The sequence below is a fragment of the Drosophila sulfurigaster genome, chromosome 2R (genome assembly GCF_023558435.1).
Source record: "Drosophila sulfurigaster albostrigata strain 15112-1811.04 chromosome 2R, ASM2355843v2, whole genome shotgun sequence".
In the NCBI taxonomy this organism is placed as follows: domain Eukaryota; kingdom Metazoa; phylum Arthropoda; class Insecta; order Diptera; family Drosophilidae; genus Drosophila; species Drosophila sulfurigaster.
The window spans coordinates 33,252,601-33,277,513 of record NC_084882.1 but is presented as its reverse complement, the minus strand read 5'-3'; the positions used below and the strand labels follow the sequence as shown (position 1 = coordinate 33,277,513).

Here is a 24,913-nt window from a genome sequence, read left to right as displayed (position 1 = left end):
AATTCTTTCGTTAAAACTAAATAAATATAGTAAAATGATTCCTAAGCTTATTCATCTTCTCAAAAACAAAATATTTGTTGTCCTTCACATTCGAATAACGGAAAGCATTCCTATAACGATGTCCAATTAAAATAGCCTGACAAAATTTTTTAAAAACTGTTTTTCACTTGAACTTAATCACCACAAAAAAGAAACTACAGTATCATTTGTTGTTTTTTTGTTTATCCACTTTAAACGTCTCAAATGTGTATTCCGACCACGTTATAAAAACAACTCCGTTAGAGCGAATTGTAAACTTAAGCTTATTCGTTCTCCTGGGAACGCAGACGACCGTTGGGATTTGTTAGACGCACCGACAATTGCTTGGCACGCTCAACAATCTCCTTGCGCTTCTTCGACGAGACGCCGTGCGCAATCTCAGCGCAGTAGACGCGGTTCTGCATGAGCAGCACTTCCAGTTCCTTGACGTTGTGGACGAGGAACTTCTTGAAGCCTGTGGGCAGCATGTGGCGGGTACGCTTGTTGGAACCGTAACCGATGTTGGGCATCAGGTATTGGCCCTTGAAGCGACGACGCACTCTGTTGTCGATACCCTTGGGCTTGCGCCATTTGTGCTGCACAATAAAAGAACAGGGTTAAATCAATTGCCCACTAGGAACTGAATTTTATGTTGAGCACTTACCGACAACTTAGCATAACGATCCGACTGGTGGCGAATGAAGTGCTTGGTGCGCTTCTTCACAATCGTGGGCCTGTATGCTGGACGAATGGTCATTTTGGAGCTGCAATTGTTCAAGAGACATCCATTATAAGTTTATGTTTTGTCCGTGTATGCAAAATGTCAACAAAGTTTTAACACTTTGGCCAAAAGATGTGCCATCGAAATCTTGACACTAATAACATATAGCATTATTCAGTTTGCTATTTAATTCACTATTTGGCTACATTTCGCGTTGATGTTAATGGAATTTATAGATTTTTAGGAATTGTACGAACCGCTAATATGCTAAGAGCACGTCAAAAAGAGAGAGAAAAGAGGTGAAGTTGGCTGCGCTTGACATTTGTCAGAGTTGTCAGTGCAAACAGACCTGCCAACTTATGCTTCCGCTTGGCGCGCTAAAGTCCATCATGCATGTTTGACAAGTTTAATTTGTATTCTATAATTTAAAGCTCAAAAGTTCAATTGTAGTAGGCGTAATAGATGTAATAATTTCTTTTTAATATTCTTTTTAAATTATCATTACTATGATGCTTTAAACATTTGCAATAAATTTGAAAGTTGTGTAGTTGTACAAATAAACTTTTATATGTATCGATAATTATTTGATAAATTTCCTAGTGACACAGTTGTTAAATAAAAGAAATATTTTTTTAATCAACAAATTTTACGTGAAAGTTAATGAGTTTATTTAATAATAATATAATTTTACCTATTTGGCTGAAAAAATCGATATTGTTCCTCCACCTATAGTGTTGTTGCATGACGATTAATTACGACTATCGATAATGCTGATAATACCATCAGAATCTATGTAAAAACAGTGTTGTCGCTCGCTGTTTACGCACAGATGTCTCTGCAATCAATCTATTTTTAAATTGTATTATTACCTGCAAATTAATCAAATACTTGATATTCATAACTGAGAATCATATTGTTGGCAATCAACATGGAATGTCAACGAACGGTGTGCTAGTGATAGCTATGTGAAACTCCTTGACCACACTGGACGACGTTTCGCCGTAAAAATCAGCATTCTACATTATATAATTTGTAATTAAGCGAATTCGATGTGAATGCGAGACCAAAACAAATAAACGGCAAAGCAAACAAAAAATCATTAGCGGCCTACCGCCATAAACAATGGTAACAAGTTAGCGAACGCACACACGACGCCTGCTTAGTGACGACCAAACAAAACAGCAACAACAATGAAAGCTGCCGATGTTGCTGTGCTATCATCCTCATCCTCCTCCACCACCTCCTCATCGTCGTCATCAACAACAAGTGACGAATCAACGCCGGCGGATGTGTCAGTAGCGGGTGCTGTTATTATTTCACCCCGCAGCCCTGGAAATGTCTTTCTGGATCGCTTCTTTGGCGCCTTCCAATGGGAGGAATTCGCCTGTGGCTGCGGTTCCGCATTCGTCAACATCGCTGTCACATATCCCATCTACAAACTCATATTCCGGCAAATGCTGCACGGCGTTCCCGTGGGATCGGCGTTACTGCAGCTGCGTCACGAGGGTCTGGGATTCCTATATCGCGGCATGTTGCCGCCGCTTGCACAAAAAACGATCTCGCTGTCCATCATGTTTGGTGTCTTCGATGGCACGCGACGTTATCTGGTCGAGGATTATCGTCTAAACGATCATGGGGCTAAAGTCATAGCTGGAGTTGTTGCCGGCAGCGTGGAATCAATTTTATTGCCATTCGAACGTGTCCAAACGCTGCTGGCTGATTCAAAGTTCCATCGGTATTTCTCCAACACGCAGAGTGCGTTTAGGTGAGTGAAATACCGTAAATACCGCAGTGTGACCAGCTACAGGTTGAATTTCAAACTTTCAATTTTAGAATTCATTAATGTGCTAAAGTCCGTTAAAATATGTGCTTCTTTTTCTACATATTAAAGATTTATAAAATTGAAAGTTAGGATATAGATGAATAAAAGATCCTTGATCAATCGTTGTTAAATTCTTTCAAACTAGCCAAACTGATCTTAATTTATGTTCCCTAAATGACATTGTGAGACCAGTTGCTATTGATTTAAAAAATTTTTAATTCTATAATTCTTGAATATACTAAAATCCGTTAAATTTATAGTGTTTAATATATTAAAGAATTAAAGTTAGGTATTTATTCAACTGTAAATATATTTCTGCTATTTTGAAGAGCGGAGTTCAATCTAAAATAAGCTTGATTTGAAAGTTTGAACTGAAAATTTTATATTAAGTCTATAAGTCTAGAAGTAGAACTGATATAAGTTCTCTAATTCTATAGTCTTTTAAAGTACCTCTCTTCTTTTGCCTTTTAAATTCATTCAGGTTATTAAACCTGTTTGAAAATCTCACTTAAACTGATTTTAATGTGTATATTAATTTTTCAGATATGTAGTTACGAATTATGGATTTCGGGAGCTGTACAGGGGCATTGAACCAGTATTTTGGCGCAACGGCTTGTCGAATGCGCTGTTCTTCATGCTGCGCGAGGAGGCCAGTGTTCGTTTACCAAAGAGGGTAAAGTATTATCAGTTGTGTGTGTTTTATGGTTCATTATCAATAATTAGAATGAATGAATACGTTGTTGGTTGATTACAGAAATCGGTATCGAGCAGAACTGCACAAGAATTTTTTTGCTGGTGCCGTCATCGGTGCTAGCATCAGCACATTGTTTTATCCATTGAATGTGATCAAGGTGTCGCTGCAAAGTGATATGGGTCATCGAACGGAGGGCAGTTGGCATGCCTGCAAACGAATCTATCGGGAACGCGACAGTCGGATTGGCAACTTTTATCGGGGCTGTGCATTCAATACGGGACGCTCCTTCATCAGTTGGGGCATCATGAATACCGCCTATGAGAACCTGAAGAAGCTGTTCCATCAGCGTAGACTGCATCCGCCAACAACGCAGTTGTCATCGAACAAGTAGACAAACAACCAAAAACAAAGAAAATTGTGACGTATCATGTGCTATGTATTACGTATTACGTAAAGAACACTATATAACTATTATATATAACTACGATAACTAGTAACTAACTAAGCTGAATGTATGCAAAAAGAATGAATGAATGTTTCCTTCTGCCTTTAACTAGCAAATTTTTTTCTCTTTGTTTTGTAAGCCATATTTAAGTGAGTTTCGTTGAGGAATGCGCCGTTTTAAGGCATTCAATGTATGTAAATTATATATTTGTATATCATTTATATATACTTAAGTGCATACAGACTGCAGCAAACTTAACATTTATTTCAAAATAGTGTCGAAATAAAAACCAAAAAGAAGATTGCAATGCAAAATAAAAAAGAAAGGCCGCCAATAAATAGGTACAATAATTGTGAGCATTTAAATCCAAAAAAAACAACTAAAAAAATTAGTTCTTAAACATTGTATATACACAAAATGGACATTTAGTTATTGTTGTTAAATGTATATACACACAGATTTACTTACATAATGTTTTGTGATTCGCTGAAATTAATAAATTAATTCAAATTACGTACGTTTCTATGAATTATATATTTTCGATGCATTTATACAACATATACATACATATAAAATGTAGTAGAATTCAGCATATTAGGTGCTACAATTAAATAATGACTAACAATAAAAAACAAATATATATGTACAATAATTACTAAAAGTTCACATATCACATCAAATAATAATTAAGCTGGACTCCGGACACTTTAAAACATTTCAACGGTGCTTCAGTGAGCTGCGATATCTTTGATAAAATTCCTCCATGGCTCTGTATTCCGGCTCCAAAATATCCGGAATTTCCTTGTCCAGCGATGCGAAATAAATCATTTCCACGGAGCAACTGCCTCGCATCTCCTGCTCATACTGTCTCAACTGGAGAAAGAATCCAGAATTTGGCCGAACTTTGGGACGTATCGATTGGACATGGAGATAAGCTTCACGTAAACTCATGCCGCCGTATTTGATGAGATAGGCGAGACAGAGTGAAGCCGAGCGTGAGACGCCGGCCACACAGTGGACCAAGGAGCAGCCGCCACTGAGACGCACTTCCTCAATCAAATCGGCCACCTCATCGAAGTGTGCGGCCAAATTGACGCCAGCTCGATCCCGGGCATTGATGCGCAAATACAGCGGATTGCTGACGCTGGAGAGAGGTGTGTCCGGCAACTCAGGAGCCACATTCACCACACAGCTCACGCCCAGTTTCTCCAGGTGGGCGGGCACAACAGCGGCAGCTCCGCAAAGATAGAGCGATGGCGTCAATCGTGAGATGCCCGGATAGGGTGTTTGGTTCTCCGCTTTCACCTGACTGCAAAAAGAGAGAGTAGAACAACCAAAATAATCCATAAATAAAACGGCTCTTTACGATATTTTTAACAATTAGTCACGAAGCATAATTATTTTAAGCCCAAATGGTCGGGAATATGTCGGGTAAATAAGCTGTCAAAAAACATATATCCCATTTCTTTTTTCTGAAGACGTAGATAAGTGAAGAGCTTGTAAATACACAAATTTAAATTGTTTGCCTTTCAGTTTCATTTTCATTTGGCGCGGACAAAAAACATTTTATGAATGGGCATAAAAACAACATTCTTTTTATTGTTATTCTTTTGCCCCGCCTTCTTGTTTTTTGCTTTCTGTTTTTCTCTGTGTTGTTGTTGTTTTTCTGTTATATGTAGCGTATTAATCTTTGAGATCTGGCGGCAAGTACGTCATTGTTTTTTGCACTCGTAGTACGAAATAATAAACATATGGATACAGAAAACATATGTCCCTATGCACATAGCATACGCTGCGTATACGTATTTTATTAAGGAATTTGTTTATAATTAGTGGTTCGTTAGTGTTTATTAAATGCGCAATATAAAAATAGAATTGATTTATTCTCTTCATTTGTTTGACTGCCAAACAACAACAACAACAACAACACCAAAAATCATATGAAAACAATTTGTTGCTGCTACGCAAAAGGTAAATGAGCTGAAAAAGGATTGGAGAATTCTCCCACGCACCTGGCGAGCTTTAAGAAATTGTAGATAAAAGAAAAATGAAATATATTTTGATCGCCAGAGATCTCAAATTTATTACGTTATACCTAATTTCTTCAGACTAATGTGTGGATTATTTTTATAGTCGTTGTTATCAATTAAATAGGCTTTTTATGAACGTGAAAACATTTTGAAAACTAAAAAAATAAATATATAAAATGTATTCAAAGAAATTCGTAATTTTCGCAATTTTGAACGTGAAAACATTTTGAAAACTAAAAAAATAAATATATAAAATGTATTCAAAGAAATTCGAAATTTTCCCAATTCTTAAATAATAAACAATTTTCAATTATTATGTCTAAATATATAAAATATATTCAAATAAATCAAATTTACAGTATGAATAAAATAGAATATGAATAAATTAAAAAAGTAAATATATAAAATATGTTTAAAGAGAAATAAAAAAATTTACTATTTAAAAATATTCACTTTAAAAAAGTAACTTAAAATTTAATGATGAATAAATTATATTACAAAATATCTATAAGTAAATAAAAATAATCATTTAATATTCTAATAAATTCTTCTAAAATCTAAAAATTTCAGTATGAATAAAAAGAATTTCAAATGTCAAATAATGAAAACTTATATTAATGGAATTAAAAATATTTACTATTCAAAAATATTCACTTTACTCAAGTTACTCAAACTTAAATGATAAATAAATTATATTAAAATTATATAAGTAATCTTTCTGATCAATGAACTTTATCACTTAACTTTTCTGAAATGTTGAAATTTCTTGAGATTTTGGCAACATAAATAAGGAATAGGAAAACTTATATTAATGGAATTAAATTAAAGATATTCTGATTGATGTAAAATTTCTTCTTTTCCATAATTGTAAAATAAATGACAGATAAGAAAATTATATAGTAATCTTTCTGATCAATGAACTTTATCACTTAACTGCTTTGACACGTGTTGAAATTCTTTGAGAAGAAGGAGAAAATTATATAGTAATCTTCGTGATCAATGATCTTTTTCACTTAACTGCTCTGACACGTGTTGAAATTCTTTGAAAAGAATTTGGCAACATAAATAAGGAATTCGACATGTTGAAATCGATCATGTTATATGCAATGACACCCTAGAATGCATATTTATAGCTTGCTATTGGTAAAGATCGAACAGTTCATGTTAGTTATAGAGAGTGTAAGAGAAATACTCGTTGTCATTTGGTCCGGGACCAGATGTGTTGTGTTAAGTGCTGGCAATCGGATTTGACAGATTCATTCGCACCTATATGGCAGGCAGCCGTTAAGGAATGTTAATGTAAAACGACGCATCAAAACTTATTTATTTATAAGTTCAATGGATTTTTGTGGGTTGGATGCGGCGACATTTCGTCGTCATTAAATAATAATCACAAATTCCGCTGGAACATTGCCAAAATTAATCATCGGGCACTTTCACTTGGCCATATATATATGTATATGGTATGTATGTGCGATCTATGTTAAAGTGGGTATTTATAATTCCTTCTCCTCCTGTTAAATGAAAAGCGAAAAGCGAGATATGTTTATTTCGCACATTTTCTTTGCCTCTGTGGGCGACACAATGATGATTGTGTTTATTAAGCCCAAATAACAAAATTTTCTTTTGCTGTGGTTTTTTCTTTTCTTTTTGTTTCAAATTATTAAACAAGATTTATGCTCTTGGCTAAACTGTTGATTGTTGGTAGAAGAGGGAAAGATTGGGTTGCTAGGGGAATGGGGAATGATTCTTATTCCCAGAGAGCTGTTGTCACTCTATAATATTGCGAATAAAATCATGTGATGACTGAAGGGAAATGGGTTAATGCCAAATTGAATTTCAGCCTTGAGGCATTGTTGTTCTGTTTGTGTCCCGCTTTATAGCAGACATATATGTTGTATTTATAAATGCACCTGTATCATTTATATGTACAATAAATATGATTTTACAACGCGGAATAGGGAAGCGTTGAAGGTATTTCGAAAATGCAACTCAAGGTTAAAAATGTTTCCACTCTACGATACATATTCCTCTTGCCAATTTATTTTTTGTTTAGTTGTTGTTGAATTTGACAGCAAACGAACACTGACAGTGAAGACAGACGGACAGACAGACAGACAGACAGAGGTCTTCGTCTGCCTCATTATGAAAAATGGTGAATTTTATTTTTGCAATTATTGTGTCCTTCAATTCAATTGTCACAGTCACGGCTGTCGATAATTAACGCCACAAAATATGCTAAATTTATTTCGCAGCACATTTTTTCAACAAATTCCTCAATTTTTAACGACTTTACAGTCATGGGTACTTAAATATATACACTCAATATTTAAAACTTCAAGACGAGTACTAAAAAACATTAGAAAAGTTTCTTAATGCATATCTGTTATTTGTATTTATTTGCTAGGTTTATATATTTTTTTGGCCAGGTGTTTTGCTCTAGAAATACCTCTAAACGCATTGCAAAAAAGAATCGGGGGCAAATCTGTAATTGTTTTTGGCATGTAATTGAGCACAACGAATCGAAATAAAAAAAGTAAGAACTTCGCTACTCATCTGGCACTTTTCTGTTGCCTTTGTAAAAACACCATGCAAAATATACATAAACGGCTCAATTGAGTCACAAGAAGCACAAAAGTTTTCTTTAATAATCAATTTTTATCTGATCGCAACCAAATTTTCAGGAAAACTACTACAGTAATTATTGTATAAAAAAAGCTCTGTTTAAAGAAGAATACTTTTTCATGGATTAATTTTGCGTGAAAATTAAAATGTAAAAATATGATTATTTTTCTAGGTGTTCATACGGACGGACGAAAATTACTAAAATTATATACTAACCAACTCCTTAGTAATATCCTGTGATTTATTTGTTGCTCCTATTAATAATATTTAAAATTCCTGGAAATTACAAAAACAAGTATCATTAATTTTTAAAATGAAAGTAAAAATATGATTATTTTTCTGGAAAAGAAAATTACTAAAATTCAAACCCACTCCTTAACATTCTGTGATTTATTTGTTGCATTTTTATTTAAGTAAAAGTTCAAAATTCAAAATTTTATTAGAACTCTACAAATATGAACTGAATGTTCGTCATGCATGTAATCGTAAATTCTTGTTGTAATCTTCAAGTGCATTTTCAATTAATGCTAATGGAAAATGATTAAATAAGTTAAAGCGAACAGCGCTCAGTCACGCATAGCGAAAACGTCATCATATACCATATAAAACCCACCTACGAAAACAAACCCATTTAAAATCGCCGAGTGGGAGAAGTAGAAATTTAGCATTTTGGGGTTCATGACATAAGCGCGACCTTGACTTGCATTGAACGAGTTAAGCATATAGTATCATTATAACTAGAATTAGAATCATTTATTGGTACTTACATTTGGCATTCGCGGTTAGCAACTGCGGCCCCATCATCACAATTATCAGATAGAACAGCTTTCGATATGTTATTAATATCGTCCACAATGTTTCTCAGTTTCTTTTGTGTGTCTGTTGTTAGACTTGTTGCCAGTTTCTCTGGCATCTTGGGAATGGTAATTAACTCTTGCATGTTTATGGTATCGTTGCCCGATTTTTGCTGTTCGCGCTTTGTTTTAATTTGTGCGCCAAAAGATATAAAAATTCCACAAATTCCAGAACAAAGATATCAACAGAAAAAGCGCACAGAACTATTCAATATTTTCTCGTCGCTGCGTAAACAAAAATTCTATTTACTGTTTCGGTACTGAAGGAAAATTCACTTGCTGAATTTTCACCCGCGACGTGCAAAAGTCGACTGACTCATTAGGCGCCTAACACTGTTTGCTGTGTTTCGTCGTCGTTTCGAAAATATGTATTTGCGGTTGTTGTATCGTAAACAGACAACAGTGTGTGGTGAATTTCGAGTGCGTAAGGTGAACGTATTCGTGGGTGTGTTGAATTGTGAACGAATTTGGCACCTGTATATGTACAAATATAAATATTTCGCATGCCTTACACTCCACAGCGGTAAATTCAGATTTCACAATTTGATAGTCATTTTATAGTCAGACAAAACTTGAAATTTTGCAACTGCCAGTTTTTTGTTTTTGTTTTGCAACTCAGTAACTTTAAAAATAAAGACTTTTGATAAAAATTTATCATCTAAGTAGCCTAAGAAAAAGTATTCAGCTTCTCCTTTCAGCTTTTAAATTTTGTCACCATCAGAAACAGCATAACATTTTTTGAATTATCCGCCACCAACGGTAATCTCAATAAGTGCCCGCTATGCATAACAGCAGTGTGAAATGTTAAGTTACTGTCACTGTTAAGCAACAAAAACAGCTGATTTTCGACTGTGTACAGCCTGTGTACAAGATATTGTGTGAATGCGCAAAGAAAAAGTGGGAATTGCAATAAGAAAAGAAGCAGAGCAAAGCGCGAGTTTCTAGGGAATGAGAGAAATAGCAGCAGACGCCAAAAAAAGTGTACGCAAAAGAAACAAAATTCATATAAATACAAGTAATTTGGCATTTTAAACGTCAGCATGGGCAAGGAAAAGGCAGGTAAATCGTTCAACATTGGCGATTTGGTGTTTGCCAAGGTAAAAGGCTATCCGGCGTGGCCTGCAAAGATCACGAAATATAACAACAAAAAGTACAATGTTTACTTTTACGGCACCGGAGAGACGGCGAATATCAAAGTGGAAGATCTCTTCACATATGTGGAGAATAAAGAAAAATTCGCCACCGATAAGAATATGAAGAGGCCCAAATTCAACGAGGCCGTCGATCAAATTGAGAGTGCGCTGCGTGGCGAAGATTCGGCACCAATCGATTTGCCACCAAATGCAACCGATGCCGAGGCCGGCAACGAAAGTACTACGGAAGTGGCATCCGAAACAGCTTCGGCACAAGCAAACGAGCCACCAGCCGGGACAGCGACCACAGCAGCTGGAACAGAAGAAGCTGTTGTGCCAAAGGCGCGTGGTGCACGCAAATCCCGTTTGCCGCCACGCCATGTGGATGGCGATACAGATGACGCCAGTCGTGATGCGGCGGAAGCGCCACCATCGCAAAAGAAACGCGTGCCACCCGAAGGCATTGGAGCAACCAATTCAAACAAGAAGTCCGTGAAGAAGTCCAAGCCCACAGCTGCTGTGACGCCCATGCAAAAGCGTTCGCGTCAGGTCAACGTAAGTTGCTTAGCATAGAAAACTAATTTGTCATTTCAATGACACAAGTACAGTGAACACTCGCTTGGACGAAAAACTTGTGGTATCTCGAGAGTCACGAAGGTGCTCTAAGAATACATTACAAAATTACATAGAAAGAAGTGTTCGGCGAGGGGTCTCTGCTAAAGTAGTTTTCACTGTAAATGCTTTACATCAAGAAGCGATATAATTATAGTTAATGTTTATAGTTGGAGTATTAATATTCAGAATTGAAGATATTGAAATAACTTCATCCATTTTGGACCATATTATTGTCAATTATTTATGATTTTTCAGTCCTCGGTGTTTCTCAGTTTTCAATTAAATTCTTCTATAGTATGTAGCTTACTCTAACTTACCTTGTTAGATTAACTTTTGATTACAAATTCCTAAAGTCCATTATCGCAGATGCATAGTTGACCAATTAGAGCATTCTCTAACAATAATAATATATTACGTAACTTCCAGTTGCAGATCATTCAAAATAATCTGCTCATGGTCTATATGCCAACTGCAAAATGTTTGGGCATCAACATCAACTACAAGAAGCCCAAGAGTTTTGAGAGTCCGGCCGCAGAGCAAGCTTGGCTGGAGAAGGCACGCAAGGAAGCGATTGAGTTAAAGCTGCAACTGGAATCGGGACAAATCAAAGAGGAGTCGATGCCCGATCGCATCGTCATTGAGCCAGTGCGCGATGAAATCCCCAAGCAGGAAGCGGTGCGTTTCATTGAGGAGCTGATCGAACAAGAGGATGCATTGTTTATGGAACGCGACTTTATTCAAGCGTCACAGCAACTCCGGGAATGTCTTGGTTTGCGTCGCGCCAATGTGGGCAGATGTTTAGAGATCCTCGAGCAGTTTAAGGACATTGAGTTGAATAAGCTAATGTTGCTACGCAATCCAGAGTGTGTGGACATTATGCGACGATTGCGTCGGTATGTGGGCAATTTGGATTTGTGGAAAATGGACATATCCGATGAGTTGGAATTTAAGGAGAAGGCTGTCATTATACGTAAAGTGGCAACATCCATATATGATAATTTTAAGACGCTGTTCAATCCCGAACCGGAGCCAGAGGAGAATTTCTGGGTGGAGTTCTGTGAAAAGGTGCGCATCTATAAGACGTACACGAAAAATATCAACGATAACCTGCGCGTCTCGATGAGTGAGCTGAGCTATGATAATCTAGTGAAGACAAAGGAGGGCGCCATCAATGAGGCCCAAAACTAAATATAGACGACGTGTAATTTTATTCTGCGCCCGTTGTTCCATAAACATTACGTAAGGTGAGAAAAGTACAACAATATAAATAATTCTACAAATCTTGTAATCAATGCATAATTGCAGTTTAATTTTAAGTGAAAATCCCCGCGCTTTGTGGCCCAGAAAAAAAGTTGACACATCAAACACCGCATTGGACAGGAACAGGCTGCAAATACTTGCTACTAGTTTTAATTTCATTCACTTTTCGGGCACATAATATACCTTAATAAATACAATTAGTTTATGTTATATTACTTACTAAACAAGAATATGAAAAAACACACACACAAGCAAAACAAAACAAATAATACAATGTGAATTCCACATATGCATTAAAGAATAAAATACTTGACGAGATTCGACTTTCTACCGTATTTTTTAAATTAAGCTAATGCAATTTCGACAGTTGTATAATTGCAATTAAATTTGTTAAGTTAAGTTTGCGTCCCTTATACCAAACCCAACCCTGAAAAACAAAAGCTCAACAAAAATCTTTGGACAACTTTTTAAATGCTGATTGTTTGTAACTTTATCTATTTTTCGGGACCCTTTTTTGAATATCCAATAAATATAATTAGCTCATGTTATATTATACAATTAAACAAAATGATTATTTTATTGTCTTCTATTTCTCTTTATTCTTATTCGAAGTTTATGATTTGAATTATTATTTTAGAATTGTTTTTACATTAAAAAATGATTATTATAAGTTGATATTTATAATAATACCTTCATCCATTGATGAATAATTAGTTTGTTACCCAACAATAAAATTTTGTTGGACCAAACTATTAAAAATTAAAATTATTTTTATCAATTATAATTCCGTAGTTTACTTCGTTTTTATTGCACCATATTTAAAGTTGTTTTATTTTAAATATAAATATTGTAATCTTAAATTACTTAAAACCAAATTAAAACAATAATTTGTCATTTTTTAGTTTACTTTTCCTTCCTTGGTACACTTTAATTTTTCGATTCTGTCCCTCTCACGATTCCTCGCTAGGCGCCATTCACCCTCTGATGTGTGGCTTTCTTGCCTTCTTCATTCTCTTTATTCTTACTTTCTTCAACATCAACTCTTCTATGGCTCCGCTTCTATGGCTCTTCGACGCCAATCACGAGTGGCTTCCGCGTTCATCAGTCGTCGCTCCTTTAACCGTTCATCCGAGAGCTTAAGTTTGCTCATCATACGATACTTCATGCACTTACTTCGTAGTCACATCTTATCCGTTATGGGAAACAACGGTGCGCTAAAATTGATGGATGAAGGAGACGACAGCATTTGTTATCTGTTGCTGCGTTCAAGTGGCTGGTTTTTCTCAACGTAGTCTTCGTCATTATTAGCTTCTCCATTGTCCGCGTATTCTATTATTCCGTTTTCAAAGCCAATGGATCACATTCATCATTTTCCACATTGTAGTCGACGTTTTCCATTTGAAACAATTTTTGATTTTTTTTGCTTTTGTAAACAAATATATTTGCCAGCAGCTGAAAATGAAACAGTGGCAATAGGGCTAGTAGTGCTATGAAACGTATGGAATTGGCAAAGTATGCGAGCATATGGGTATTTATGTAAATTTATGTGTGGATGGATGTCTGTATGGAGCCTGTGTATACACTGCAATCACAGCTCATGAAAATAAATCGTTTGGGAACATTCAATTACACAAAATAAAATAAAATTAGCATAATTTATTTACATTTAATTGTACATGTACAAATGTAATTTTAATATTATTAGATATATTTTTAAGTTCTATGATTTTTACTCTCCGCGCTCGCTATACTCATCTCCGATTTTTTCCGACGGTTACTACTGTTAGTATTAGGAAAAGGAATTTGAATTTACCTTTTGTTTACAATAGTAGACTTAAAACTGAATCAGCTGGGTCCATTAGTGTTGTGAAACAAATGGAATTGGCACAGAAGTCTAACAAATGTATGTATGTATGTACATGAATTATGTGCAGGAATGCTCGCGTATGTATGTGTAGCAGTGATGTCAATTTGTCCTTTTCCGGACAGATCTGTCCTGTTTTTAACGCTTCATCCGGAAAAAATTGAAAATCATCCGCATACCTGAAATCTGTCCTATTTTTAGATTTTTCATCCGGAAATCTGTCCTTTTTTTAAATCTAATATTAATTCTTTATTTTTCTAAAATAGTTGCTTTCGCACTCCAATTTAATTTTATTATCTGCTGTAAAATATGAAACAGGTGGCAACTTTTCACGTCTGCCATACTTATATCGACAGTTTGGTAAAAATTAATCGAAAAACTCTATTTACGGTTTACTTGCACTCTCTGTTTCGATACTGAACACACAATTTCAAAATTTATATTATTAAATTAAAAATGTCAAAAAATGTAAAAGCAAAAGTTTCGGGACTGTTGGCTACTGCAGCCGGATTTTAAAGATTGGATTAGCCGACATTCAGACATTAACAAGGCTTATTTAAAATACTGCAAATGCAGTATTAACTGTAAAATTGACCTATTAAGAGTGCACATGACGACAAAAAATCATACGAAAAATACATCAAGTTTATTGAAACAAAGTAAAATTTGTTTCGAGCCGGTCAAATCTTCAGAAACTTGTCGCCAAGAAGCTGCGATAGCTATGTAGCCACCTAAGTGAATTAGTAAAACACATTTTGACGCCAAGAAGGTTAAATTGCACAGAACCAAGTGCACTAACCTTATTAAAAATGTAGTGTCTGACAGACACTCTGTGCCTCAAAAGTATCTTCAAATAATTGGCTCTATGGTTACTTATGAGGACAGCAATAATGACGAAGGAAAAATAATCGAAGCTGCCTTAAAACTATTATCTTAATAATAAAAAATTAAATTACTATAAACAAACTTTTTGCCTCTTTTTCTATCCTTTTAATAATATTTTCATCCTATTTTTCCTGTTTTTTTTTCTCAATCTGTCCGTTTTTTCGAAAAATATTGGCATCACTGATGTGTAGAAGTCATGTATAGGCATTTAAATATGCACGTGTGTTTGTGAATACACTGCAATCATACTAAAATAAATGTATAGTGAATGTTCAATGAAAACTTTTATAAACAAAAAAAAAAACATATTTTAATTGCAATTATTTGTCAAGTTGTATAAATTTAGATGGCATAATTTCTGTACAAGTTTCTTGTTAAGAAAATAAAGAGCGATAAGTCATGGCTTTACAAATATAACCCCAGTTTAAGATAGTACATTTAAAATTTTTTTCTTTTCTAATATGTGCAGTTAATTTATATGAGAAGTGGGAAAATAATGTCCTACGGTACAAAGTGATCGAATCTTACAACCAAATGACAAATGTATATAAATATAAAAACTTTATTTATGCTTACTAATAATAATAAAAAAATATAATTAAGGATAGCTTAATATTATTCAATCAATCATTCTCCTTCACATCACCAATGCCCTCGGGCAAGATGGCAAACATGGCCTCAGATTCGGGTAAACAAGGCGAATCGTATATCTTGCAGATACGAGCATCTCCTTTGCCCTTGCGCAAATAGAGACGCGTCGTTGAAGCATGCGCCATAATGTGACCACCAATGGGTTTCTTGGCATCCGCCTGAAACATAGCAGCTCCGCCATCAACCTGAGCGGTCACCTGATTGGTGATGACAACAGCGACGCCAAATTCATCTGCCAGCCGTTGCAGCATGCGCAAAAATAATCCCAAATGATTTTGGCGAGCAGCAAGCTCGCCTCGTCCCACATATTCCGATCGATACAACGCCATGGCACTATCCACAATAATCAAGGCGTATCTGAAAGAGAGAAAAAGGGAGATAAATTTAGTTATCTTTTCATAGAGTACTGAAATTTTTTAGATCTACCTCGATTCAAACATCATACCCGCGGCCATTTGCACCAGTTTCGTCTGCTGATCCGTGTTATGCGCTCGCGCACATGCCACATTGTCTAGCACATCCGCCTCCTCCATGTGATAACGTTGTGCAATCGCAGACAAACGCTCTGGGCGAAAAGTGCCCTCAGTGTCAATATACAAAGCTTTTCCCTCACCACCATTCTGACTAATAGGCAGCTGACATGTCACGGCGAGCGTGTGACAAATCTGCGTCTTGCCGCAACGAAATTCGCCAAAGATTTCAGTGATTGAACCTGTCTCAATGCCGCCGCCCAGCAGCTTGTCTAGCTCTTTGGAACCGGTTGTCAGCATTACTACTTCGGAGCGCATTTGATGGAATGTGCGTGCGCTAGTAAAGCTTAGCGGTACCAACTTTTGTGCCTCCTTCATAATATGATCCACTTTGGACTCGCCAAGTCCTTTGATATTCAACAGTTGACGTCGCGTCGCATAAGTCACCGATTCAACGGTGTGCAAGCTCGCCTGTTGCAGCAGTTTGATGTCGCGCGGATTGATATTGTTGCCCTGTCACATGTACAACATTAAAACAAATGCTAAAGCATTAACATTGAGCTACTTGCCTGTAGTTTCATCACATCCAGCGGTCCAGCGTCCTCATCATCATCGTCACTCACAACAGCTGTGGAACCGGTGGCCACTGGTGCTGCCTTTTGTGCTGTGCGTTGTTTTTGTTCCATATTATATTTTATAGGCACTACGTCAATGCTACTTTTACGTTTCGATCAAAATTCTCCATTAAAAATTGTTGAATTTTCGTTGAAAAATACGCGCGCTGTGTTGTGAAATGTTCCCAGCACTTTTTTGCCATTCACAATTTAATTACAATCAGCTGATATAAGTGCAACTGATAAGATATTTCAAATAAGCAGAGTATCAAATAACAACGTGCAATCTAAGCAGAATCCTTTACTAATGCAAGCATAAATTATATAAAAAAAAATAACATTGCCAAAGATCCATACGTTTTTCCTACAAATTGTTCCAAATATTATTTTTGACATTCACAATTTAAAGAAAACCTAACAGCTGTTCAGAGTGTAAGCAAGGAGACAAGAAGCAGAGAACGGAACGTGCAAGCGAAACATCAATTCCGAGCCGCAATTACATAAATAAAATAAAAACCTTATTGCCGGTGGTTACATATTTACAACGTGTTTCTGACACAAAAAGCATATTTTCGGCCGTGCCACAGCAAACGGTCAGCAAGGAAAGTCGGTGGGGAAAAGTATGATCAGGCATCGTTACTTCGATGTACAACTGTAAGTATAGCAAACCAAATTGTTTAGCTAAAGCTAGCACGTGCGTTGTTGTTGTACCAATGTTAACTGCTAACATTGCCTTATGACGACAGAAGAATGATTTGTTAATAATGCGTTTTGTTGTTTCATTGTGCAATACTAGGAAATTTCGTGATTTAGATTCTGTTGTACTCACACCTGTATTTTTTCGTGGCTGCGTGCAAAATTCTCTGGAGCGCTTCTTTGGCCAAATTGGTGGAGATACAACATTGGAAATCATCAAATTTAGCGCTGAGCAGCAACGCGTTGTATTCCGTGTACCTGAAGAATTTTACGAACGCACCCGGGCAGCAATCACCTTAATTGGGCATTATCAGGAAGTACCGTGTCACTTTCGTGTGCTCAAAACCTCAAAGTCGCCGCTGGACTTCGTCAAAGAAGGCGAAAACGAAAATTGTGAAGAAATCTAGTAGCTACTACTAAGAAAAAATGGCATTCTCTTTCTGCAAGAGCTTTGGCAAGGATAAGGTGATCTTTGCCACCAAAGAGGATCATGCGGTGCCTAGCAAAATTGAGTTGCCACCTCCAGAGGCCCCACAGGGTCTTATCTCCAAGAATGGAGACATCAATTGGAGCTGCCCTTGCTTGGGTGGCATGGCCACAGGACCCTGCGGTGTTGACTTTCGAGAGGCGTTTTCTTGCTTCCACTACAGCGAAGCGGAGCCCAAAGGCTCCGATTGCTACGAGGCATTCCGTCAAATGCAAGACTGCTTCCAGCAGTATCCAACGGTATACAATAAGGCCAATGGGGCGGATGATGATGACGATGCGCTTGGAGATGTTATGAATGCCGACAACAATGGTGCGAGTGTCAAGGATGTGGATGAACTGTCGAGTGGAGCTGGAGCTGCGGCTGCTGTGGCCAACACCACCACTGTTTCTAAAGTCGAGTAAAATGTGTTTAAATAAATGTAACCAAAAAACTTATTTGCTTGCTCTGTATTTGTTTTGAAAGTTAACAGCGCGCCATGCTTACAGTCCTCTACCAATTGGCATTCACTGTATCGCTCTAGCAGAAACATCTGCAACATGGTTGCAAGCAGTGTCTTATCGCCCCACCACCGCAATGTATCGAACGAGCACATACGGGCAATATAAACACTTATGTTGACATCGCCACTGCTATCGGTTACTTATCGCTCAACCGCCACAATATATCGGACGACCACATAAGTAAAATAAGAAAAGTGATGAAAACCGTGACGAAAATGTTATTAAACGCATTGTAAAATGCTTAAAGTGCTAATAAATCTCACATGCGAAACGCTGAAACGTGAATTTAATATCAAATCTGTGCAGAATTTCAAAGTGCAATAGCAAATTGGGCAACCAGTGCAATCAGTGCGAGTGCTAAACGCAAATACATAAATAAAAACAAGCAATAACCTTGTGGCAATCGCTTGCAGTTCGAAACGCGCTGCGCTCTACAACAAATACATCAAGTAACAAAATAGAAAGTCCAATTACAACCAACAGCCGCCAGTGTAGTGAGTGTTGTGCGAATTGCTTTCGTCTCAATAACAATAGTGCGCGTAAATAATAATATTCTCAATATCAATAGTTCATCTTCGCGCCAGTAGCAGTTTTGTTAAAACTGTTTCGTTTTCCGTGCAGGCCACTACAAAAAAAAAATTAAAAAAATTCGAGGTGCACACACTGACAACCAAATACAACGCACACAAACAAAACACACACATACGCATACAAACACAATTACGTTTATACGCAGTTACGTATTGGTGTGCATACGAAAGACGTGCGCAAAAGAATTCGAAAATCTACTAAGTAATTCCCATTTGAATAGTTCAATTTGAAAATACTAAAAATCAACAACAAAAAGAGTCTCAGCAACACAACAACAACAACAAAAACAACAGCTGCAACAACAACAACAACAGGAATATTATTGTAGTGATTAGCGAACGAAAGAAAACAGGGAACGGAAACAGTTAGCTCGATACAATTTGAATGCTGCTGCGGTTTTATCATTTGAAAGAAAATGGTTTCGTTAATTGATACAATCGATGCGGCAGCAGAGGCTCAGAAGCAACGAACCGCTGCTGCCGCTGCCGCTGCGGCCACGACAACAACATCAACATCGACCAACAAAACAACAACAACGGGCAATGCTGCAGGTGCTGTTGCTTTGACCGCCAGTGGAAAACCAAAGGAGAAACGAAGGTGAGTTATTCCCCATCTCTCAAACTACAATAAACTATAAAAATAAGATCAAAATCAGTCTATAACTCCTGCGCTGCCACCTCCTCATGTGATCTGTCGGATAGGCGGCGTTGTTGCTATTGCATAAGCGTTTTTGCTTTCTTTTTTTTTTTTCTTCAGCCCAGCAACTGCTGCTGCTGCTGTTGTTGCTGCGTTGTCATCGTTAGCGTCAGCGTCAGCGTCGATTTTGTCGTTTGTCGCTACTGTTGCTTCTATGACGCGAGCTGCGCATTTTTTTCTATTAGGGTTGAGGCAAATTGACATGAATATTCCACTCGAATTCCATACTCAATTCCTCACCCCTGTATCGAAAGGGTTGCTGAACAATCTGCCTCCCTCTGTCGCTCCTCAACGCAAACAGATGCTATTGGGTAATTAGTCAATTTGATGGAAAGTAATTTGCATTCAAGCACCAATTAAATTAAGGAAATACATCTAGTAGCAATTTATAATTTTTCCAAGGTTTAACTCGCTTTCACGCTCTATTATAGTAATGAGTTAGTTAGATAGAGAATGTTTAAAGTCGCTCTATTGATATATAGAATCTTTACAATATTAGTTAATGAATCAATTTGATGGATCGTATATAACTGACGTTAAGGCATTCTAACTGCATGTAATTAAACAGATAAATGTTTTGTGTTTGATCTATAATCTTCTAGAAGTTAACGTGAATATTCTATATCGCTTCCACTATGGATTCCACACCTCTATAGGCAAGAATGGTTGCTAAACTCTTTTTCGCGCTCTCTTAAGATATTTTGACGAAGAGTTTTAAATTCAAGTTGAAATCAACCCGTAATATAGTCGATCAATTAACTCACTAGAGCTAAAGGAATTCCATATTAATGCAATTTATAATCGTATATACTTTTCATGTATAATCCTTTATGATTGCCCCTCATTAATTAAAAGATTATTGCGTACTTCTTGATAGTTTACTCCTATAATACAAGACCTATCTGCTTGTCTACTTAATATCAACGAGACTCTCGCTATTATCTAGTCTCAAATATTTACTCACTGGGTTTCTTAAACGTCATTGCTTCCAGCAGGGGAAAAAACTTTATCGTGTAACTATTTATTTGATTTTTCGTAATAATTGAAATATAGTCTTTTATTGGCTCGTGTGGATGATTCAGTAGACAAAAAAGGGCAAAGAGCAGTAAGGCACAAAAACACAAGAAAAAAGTTTTTAATACTCACACACACACTTAAGAAATCCAATCGTAATCATTAATCACGCTTGGATTTTGCATTTGCGATAATTATACAGCTTTGACGAAGGCAGACACTAAAAGAGAACGCGTTGACCGAGACCTTACCTTGAAAGCTGAAAGAAATACATAATAATAAAAACTAAACTCAATCCAAGAGTCTGAAAATAATCGTAAAGTGAGCAGCTCATAATTAATTTCTGATTTTTGCTATTTCAAATGAATCTTATCGCACCTGTTGATGTCTGTGCGTTTGCCTATCGAGATATCCTTGAATTGCGAATGTTAACGGACCAGCCCCTTGTTTTTATTATTTTGTATTTTGTATTTTCTATTTTTAGCTTTAATGAATTCTTCTGTGGTTTCTGCACTTTGAGCTTCCTTGCATGCTACGCACTTCTCGTGCGTTTTGCGTTTATTTTTAAATATGCCAACAACAAAAACAACAAGAAAACAAAAACAAAAACAAAAAAATAAATACAAAGAAGGAAAAGAAAACCTGTTGCGTTTACAGCAGTAGCATAACCAGTTTTTGTTGTTGTTTTGTTTTATCAGTTTGTATTCTGTATTTTGTTTTTGTGTTTTTCGTTTCGTTTCGTTTCGTTTTATTTTGTTTTGTTTGTCTGCCCCCCTTTGGGCTTGCCAGCGACCCGCCTCTCGAGTAACGGCTACGCACATTGTGTTTGCTATCATTAAAAACATAAAATCCTATGTTTATGATTATACATATTTTGTTAATTTTATAAAATAAAAAAAAAATATGCAACATTTGCATTAAATACGAATCATCTTTTACATTTGGTCTACGTGACTACGATCGATTGAATTTTTGTCTGATTTTAAAGAAAACCGATCAAGTTTTTCACGAACTGGTTTTCGGAAACAGAGATTAAGTTGGGTGTGATTGCCGTTTACATTATGGAAAATGGTGACAGCTATGGCAGCTTATGATAATTGTGCATGTCTTTCGGATTAAACTGAGATAGCCTGTTGCCTAGAGATGGTCACGTGATCAGCTGTTTTGTTTTTCATGAAAAGCACACACATTTATTATTATTATTTATTTTTGTTTGGCTCTGATAACCTTGTGCTGAGTAGCGGAATGTTTATTCTAATTAGCGTATTTAATAGATTTGTTCAATTTGTATAGCTGAAGCTATTGTTTAAAGTTTCTTTACAACTTGTAATTCTTTTCCAACTTTCCAATAACAACTTATTGTATGCGATGTTAGTGCTCAATGAATATCTCTCACGATTATTCTTGTTGTTTATTCTGTGCTCATTATCACGACACTCACGTAGGATTCCTTTTGTGTCATCACTAGCAGCGACCTCGTTCTGATCTTGCCTGTCGCTCATATGATTTACTTGCGAGACATCACAACCTCGTTTAACAAGAATTATTCCATTGGCTGCTGCATTTTCGACATGTTTTCAATTAAAAAAATATATGAACAACAACAACTCGGGCTTACAAATGCTTTTCATTGTTAAATCAGAATTTCTACTGTCTGTAAAGAAATTATATAAATTATATATTGTCATAATACACGATCTTATAACGACATCGTACATTAAGTAGAGTCGTGATAAAATGTTAATGGCCCCTGTGTTAAAAGGGCCTGTCTATGATATTCCTTACTTTCTGTTTATGATGTTTTCTTTATGGGGCAGCTACTTGTTGAAGTGTCTGTACTTAATGCAGTATTTATTGAGTCCATTAACAAATCATTAATGTGTGTTATCATGTGTAATAAATGTGGCAAACGCGCTGCAGAGACAGAGACTTTAAAGTTCGCAATCCCATCAATCAATCATCTGTGTGCATATTTTAAAATCAGAATGGAATCTTTTTAGTATAATTAATGGCATGGAAAAATGGAATGGAATATTAAATTGCGGTTTTGTGGGTGGAAGAATTGATTTAAACATTGTAGTTAATTTTGTAATATACGAACATATTAAATTTTGATTTTAATTAAATTTATTTTGCTCATGAATATTTAAATTTATTAATTTCAATTTAAAATATATTTTAAGTTTAATGTATGGTCACTCTTAACAAGCTTTAACAGACAAAGAAGTAATCGATCGAATCAACGTTATCGATAACACACAAATATACCTTAATAAGCATACGTTACATATTACTCATGCTAGTATTATGCCGTATATACCAAGTCTGCCGGGTGTACAAAAGAAAATTGAACAAAACAATAAATACAAATTGTATATATTTCAATACCAACACAAGGCGAACGCACAAAATTAACACAAGCTTGCACACACAGAGTAAAATATTTAAATGATATGCTTTATTGTTGTTGTTGTTGCTATTTATGATGTTGTTGTTGTTGCGGGCCGCGGCAGCCTCTGTCTGGCCACGACGACCTACTTTTTGCGCAATCGAACTATAAATGTGACGACACTGTCGACGCATGCGGGGTGTAAAGTGTGTGTAAATGTTGTGCCTGCGTTCCGTATTGTTTTTCGTTGTTGTTGCTGTTTTTGTTTTTGCTGTTTTTCTTTATTTTCTTATAAAATACGTAGTTGTTGTTGTTGTTGTTTACTCCATGCTCTTAGTCTTGAGCTGTGAGACAAACACGCTTCTCCAGCGAACGACTTTGTTGCCATGCAGCCGCCAAATGCAGCATCAACAACAGCAGCAAACGCCTCATGCGTCTTCTCTATACGTGTGTGTGAGGTTGTGTACCTGTGTGTGTGAGTGTTGTCAGCTTGTTTGTGCTCACGAATATGCTTATATTCGCTTCAGTATTTTGGTATTTCTGCTTTGACTTTTATCTGCCGATTTATTAATACCATATGTAATAATTTCATTTTGTTGTGGTAATTATGATCCCCTTTAATAATACCCTATAAAGCGGAAATGCAACAGGAGGGGTATTATGTTGCACTACAAATAGTTTGATTTCAAGGTTGTATCTTAAGAGCTGTTAAAGTTAGGAAATACCTCAAAGAAATAAAATGTATGTGTATTAAAAATACTTTTTAAGTAATGCTGTGAAATCAAAGATAAATTGTTGGTTTGCTATTATAATTCTTTTAAATTCTTAGTTGTATTATTTTCTATAAATATTTTCCTAATGAAATATTGACACACAATTCTTATAAGAGATATATAAAAATAAATCTGGTTAAGAAATTAAAAGAATAATTATATCATACCAACAATTTATATATTTTCTATTCTTAAATTCTATTCATAAAGCTTAAAGTTCCCTCTACAGGATATGCTTTAGTCGAATATTATTTTCCTTTACCTCCACCATTCTGTGACAGGGAAAGTTAATTTATTTTGCTGCTGCTTTTGTCAGAGGCGCAACCTTACAAAAAATTGCTCATAATTCTTTCGAGTTGCGCAAAATCGCAATAACGTATCGTTGTTGTTTTTGACGCTGTTGTTGTCCTGTTGATTTGTTGTTATAATACAGGCGCCCTACGATTGTCTTTCGCGTCGTCTGCCATAAAATTTACAATATGTAAACTCGCATGTGACCCAATTTCGATAGATCAGTGGAGGAGACTTTTGGCAAGTAAATGCGATTTAAAGTTTCGTTTAAGTATAATATTTACATGTCATATTATATTTGGCAAATAAAATGAATATAGAGTCGCAGAATTTGCAATAAAGGGAAAGTATTTTGATTGAATAATCTCATGAAATAATTCAAACAGTCGATGTTGCTCAATATTTGTATATGCATTATAACATTATTTCTTATCAGGTTTGCTTGAAAACGTTCCTAATCAGACGATGTTTGCAGCGATTTTTTTTTTTTAATGGGCTTGAGAGGCAATTGGCAAAATATCGACCTTGCATAATTAGTAGTTAATATTATAACAGAAGTTTTACTTTTTCATAGAAGAGCTTTAAATATATTTGAGTTTTCAGTATATTTTAGATACCATATGTTGTTTTAGTCTTTATTATTATTTTGGAGGCATAAGAAAAGTGTAACAGTGTAAAAAAGAGTTTGAAATTTAATTGAACTTTGGTATATTTGAGATATCATTTATTATTTTAGTATTTTTATTTAATAAACAAATGTATAAATACGACA

At 35.9% G+C, this 24,913-nt stretch overlaps 7 protein-coding genes across 7 annotated transcripts; 4 read left to right on the top strand and 3 right to left on the bottom strand.

Annotated features, from left to right (window-relative positions):
• Window positions 1-205: 205 nt before the first annotated feature.
• On the bottom strand, window positions 206-1,148 carry LOC133835527 (large ribosomal subunit protein eL32). Its single transcript, XM_062265507.1, has 3 exons — window positions 997-1,148; window positions 683-782; window positions 206-614 (listed from the first exon to the last, which is right to left on the bottom strand). Exons 2-3 carry the CDS (start codon window positions 773-775, stop codon window positions 303-305), a joined length of 405 nt encoding a protein of 134 aa, XP_062121491.1. The 5' UTR covers window positions 776-782; window positions 997-1,148; the 3' UTR covers window positions 206-302.
• Window positions 1,149-1,361: 213 nt separating this feature from the next.
• Window positions 1,362-4,214, top strand: LOC133835520 (mitochondrial nicotinamide adenine dinucleotide transporter SLC25A51). The gene is given in 4 exon segments (XM_062265496.1): window positions 1,362-2,504; window positions 3,105-3,234; window positions 3,316-3,345; window positions 3,347-4,214. Coding segments are annotated over 4 exon segments (1,035 nt in total). The 5' UTR covers window positions 1,362-1,929; the 3' UTR covers window positions 3,647-4,214.
• A 1-nt stretch (window position 4,215) lies between these two features.
• On the bottom strand, window positions 4,216-9,562 carry LOC133835524 (dual specificity protein phosphatase 18). The gene is made up of 2 exons (XM_062265502.1): window positions 9,123-9,562; window positions 4,216-5,009 (listed from the first exon to the last, which is right to left on the bottom strand). The coding sequence occupies exons 1-2, from the start codon at window positions 9,293-9,295 to the stop codon at window positions 4,418-4,420; spliced, it is 765 nt and encodes a 254-aa protein (XP_062121486.1). The 5' UTR covers window positions 9,296-9,562; the 3' UTR covers window positions 4,216-4,417.
• Window positions 9,563-9,917: 355 nt separating this feature from the next.
• On the top strand, window positions 9,918-12,785 carry LOC133837060 (PC4 and SFRS1-interacting protein). The gene is made up of 3 exons (XM_062267714.1): window positions 9,918-10,897; window positions 11,390-12,201; window positions 12,263-12,785. Exons 1-2 carry the CDS (start codon window positions 10,250-10,252, stop codon window positions 12,143-12,145), a joined length of 1,404 nt encoding a protein of 467 aa, XP_062123698.1. The 5' UTR covers window positions 9,918-10,249; the 3' UTR covers window positions 12,146-12,201; window positions 12,263-12,785.
• A 2,723-nt stretch (window positions 12,786-15,508) lies between these two features.
• On the bottom strand, window positions 15,509-16,791 carry LOC133838558 (DNA repair protein Rad51 homolog). Its single transcript, XM_062269705.1, has 3 exons — window positions 16,657-16,791; window positions 16,044-16,600; window positions 15,509-15,974 (listed from the first exon to the last, which is right to left on the bottom strand). Exons 1-3 carry the CDS (start codon window positions 16,771-16,773, stop codon window positions 15,590-15,592), a joined length of 1,059 nt encoding a protein of 352 aa, XP_062125689.1. The 5' UTR covers window positions 16,774-16,791; the 3' UTR covers window positions 15,509-15,589.
• Window positions 16,792-17,214: 423 nt separating this feature from the next.
• On the top strand, window positions 17,215-17,804 carry LOC133838560 (uncharacterized). The gene is made up of 2 exons (XM_062269707.1): window positions 17,215-17,355; window positions 17,498-17,804. The coding sequence occupies exons 1-2, from the start codon at window positions 17,324-17,326 to the stop codon at window positions 17,802-17,804; spliced, it is 339 nt and encodes a 112-aa protein (XP_062125691.1). The 5' UTR covers window positions 17,215-17,323.
• A 19-nt stretch (window positions 17,805-17,823) lies between these two features.
• On the top strand, window positions 17,824-18,321 carry LOC133838559 (mitochondrial intermembrane space import and assembly protein 40-B). The gene has a single exon (XM_062269706.1). It carries the CDS (start codon window positions 17,824-17,826, stop codon window positions 18,286-18,288), a length of 465 nt encoding a protein of 154 aa, XP_062125690.1. The 3' UTR covers window positions 18,289-18,321.
• Window positions 18,322-24,913: the final 6,592 nt, after the last annotated feature.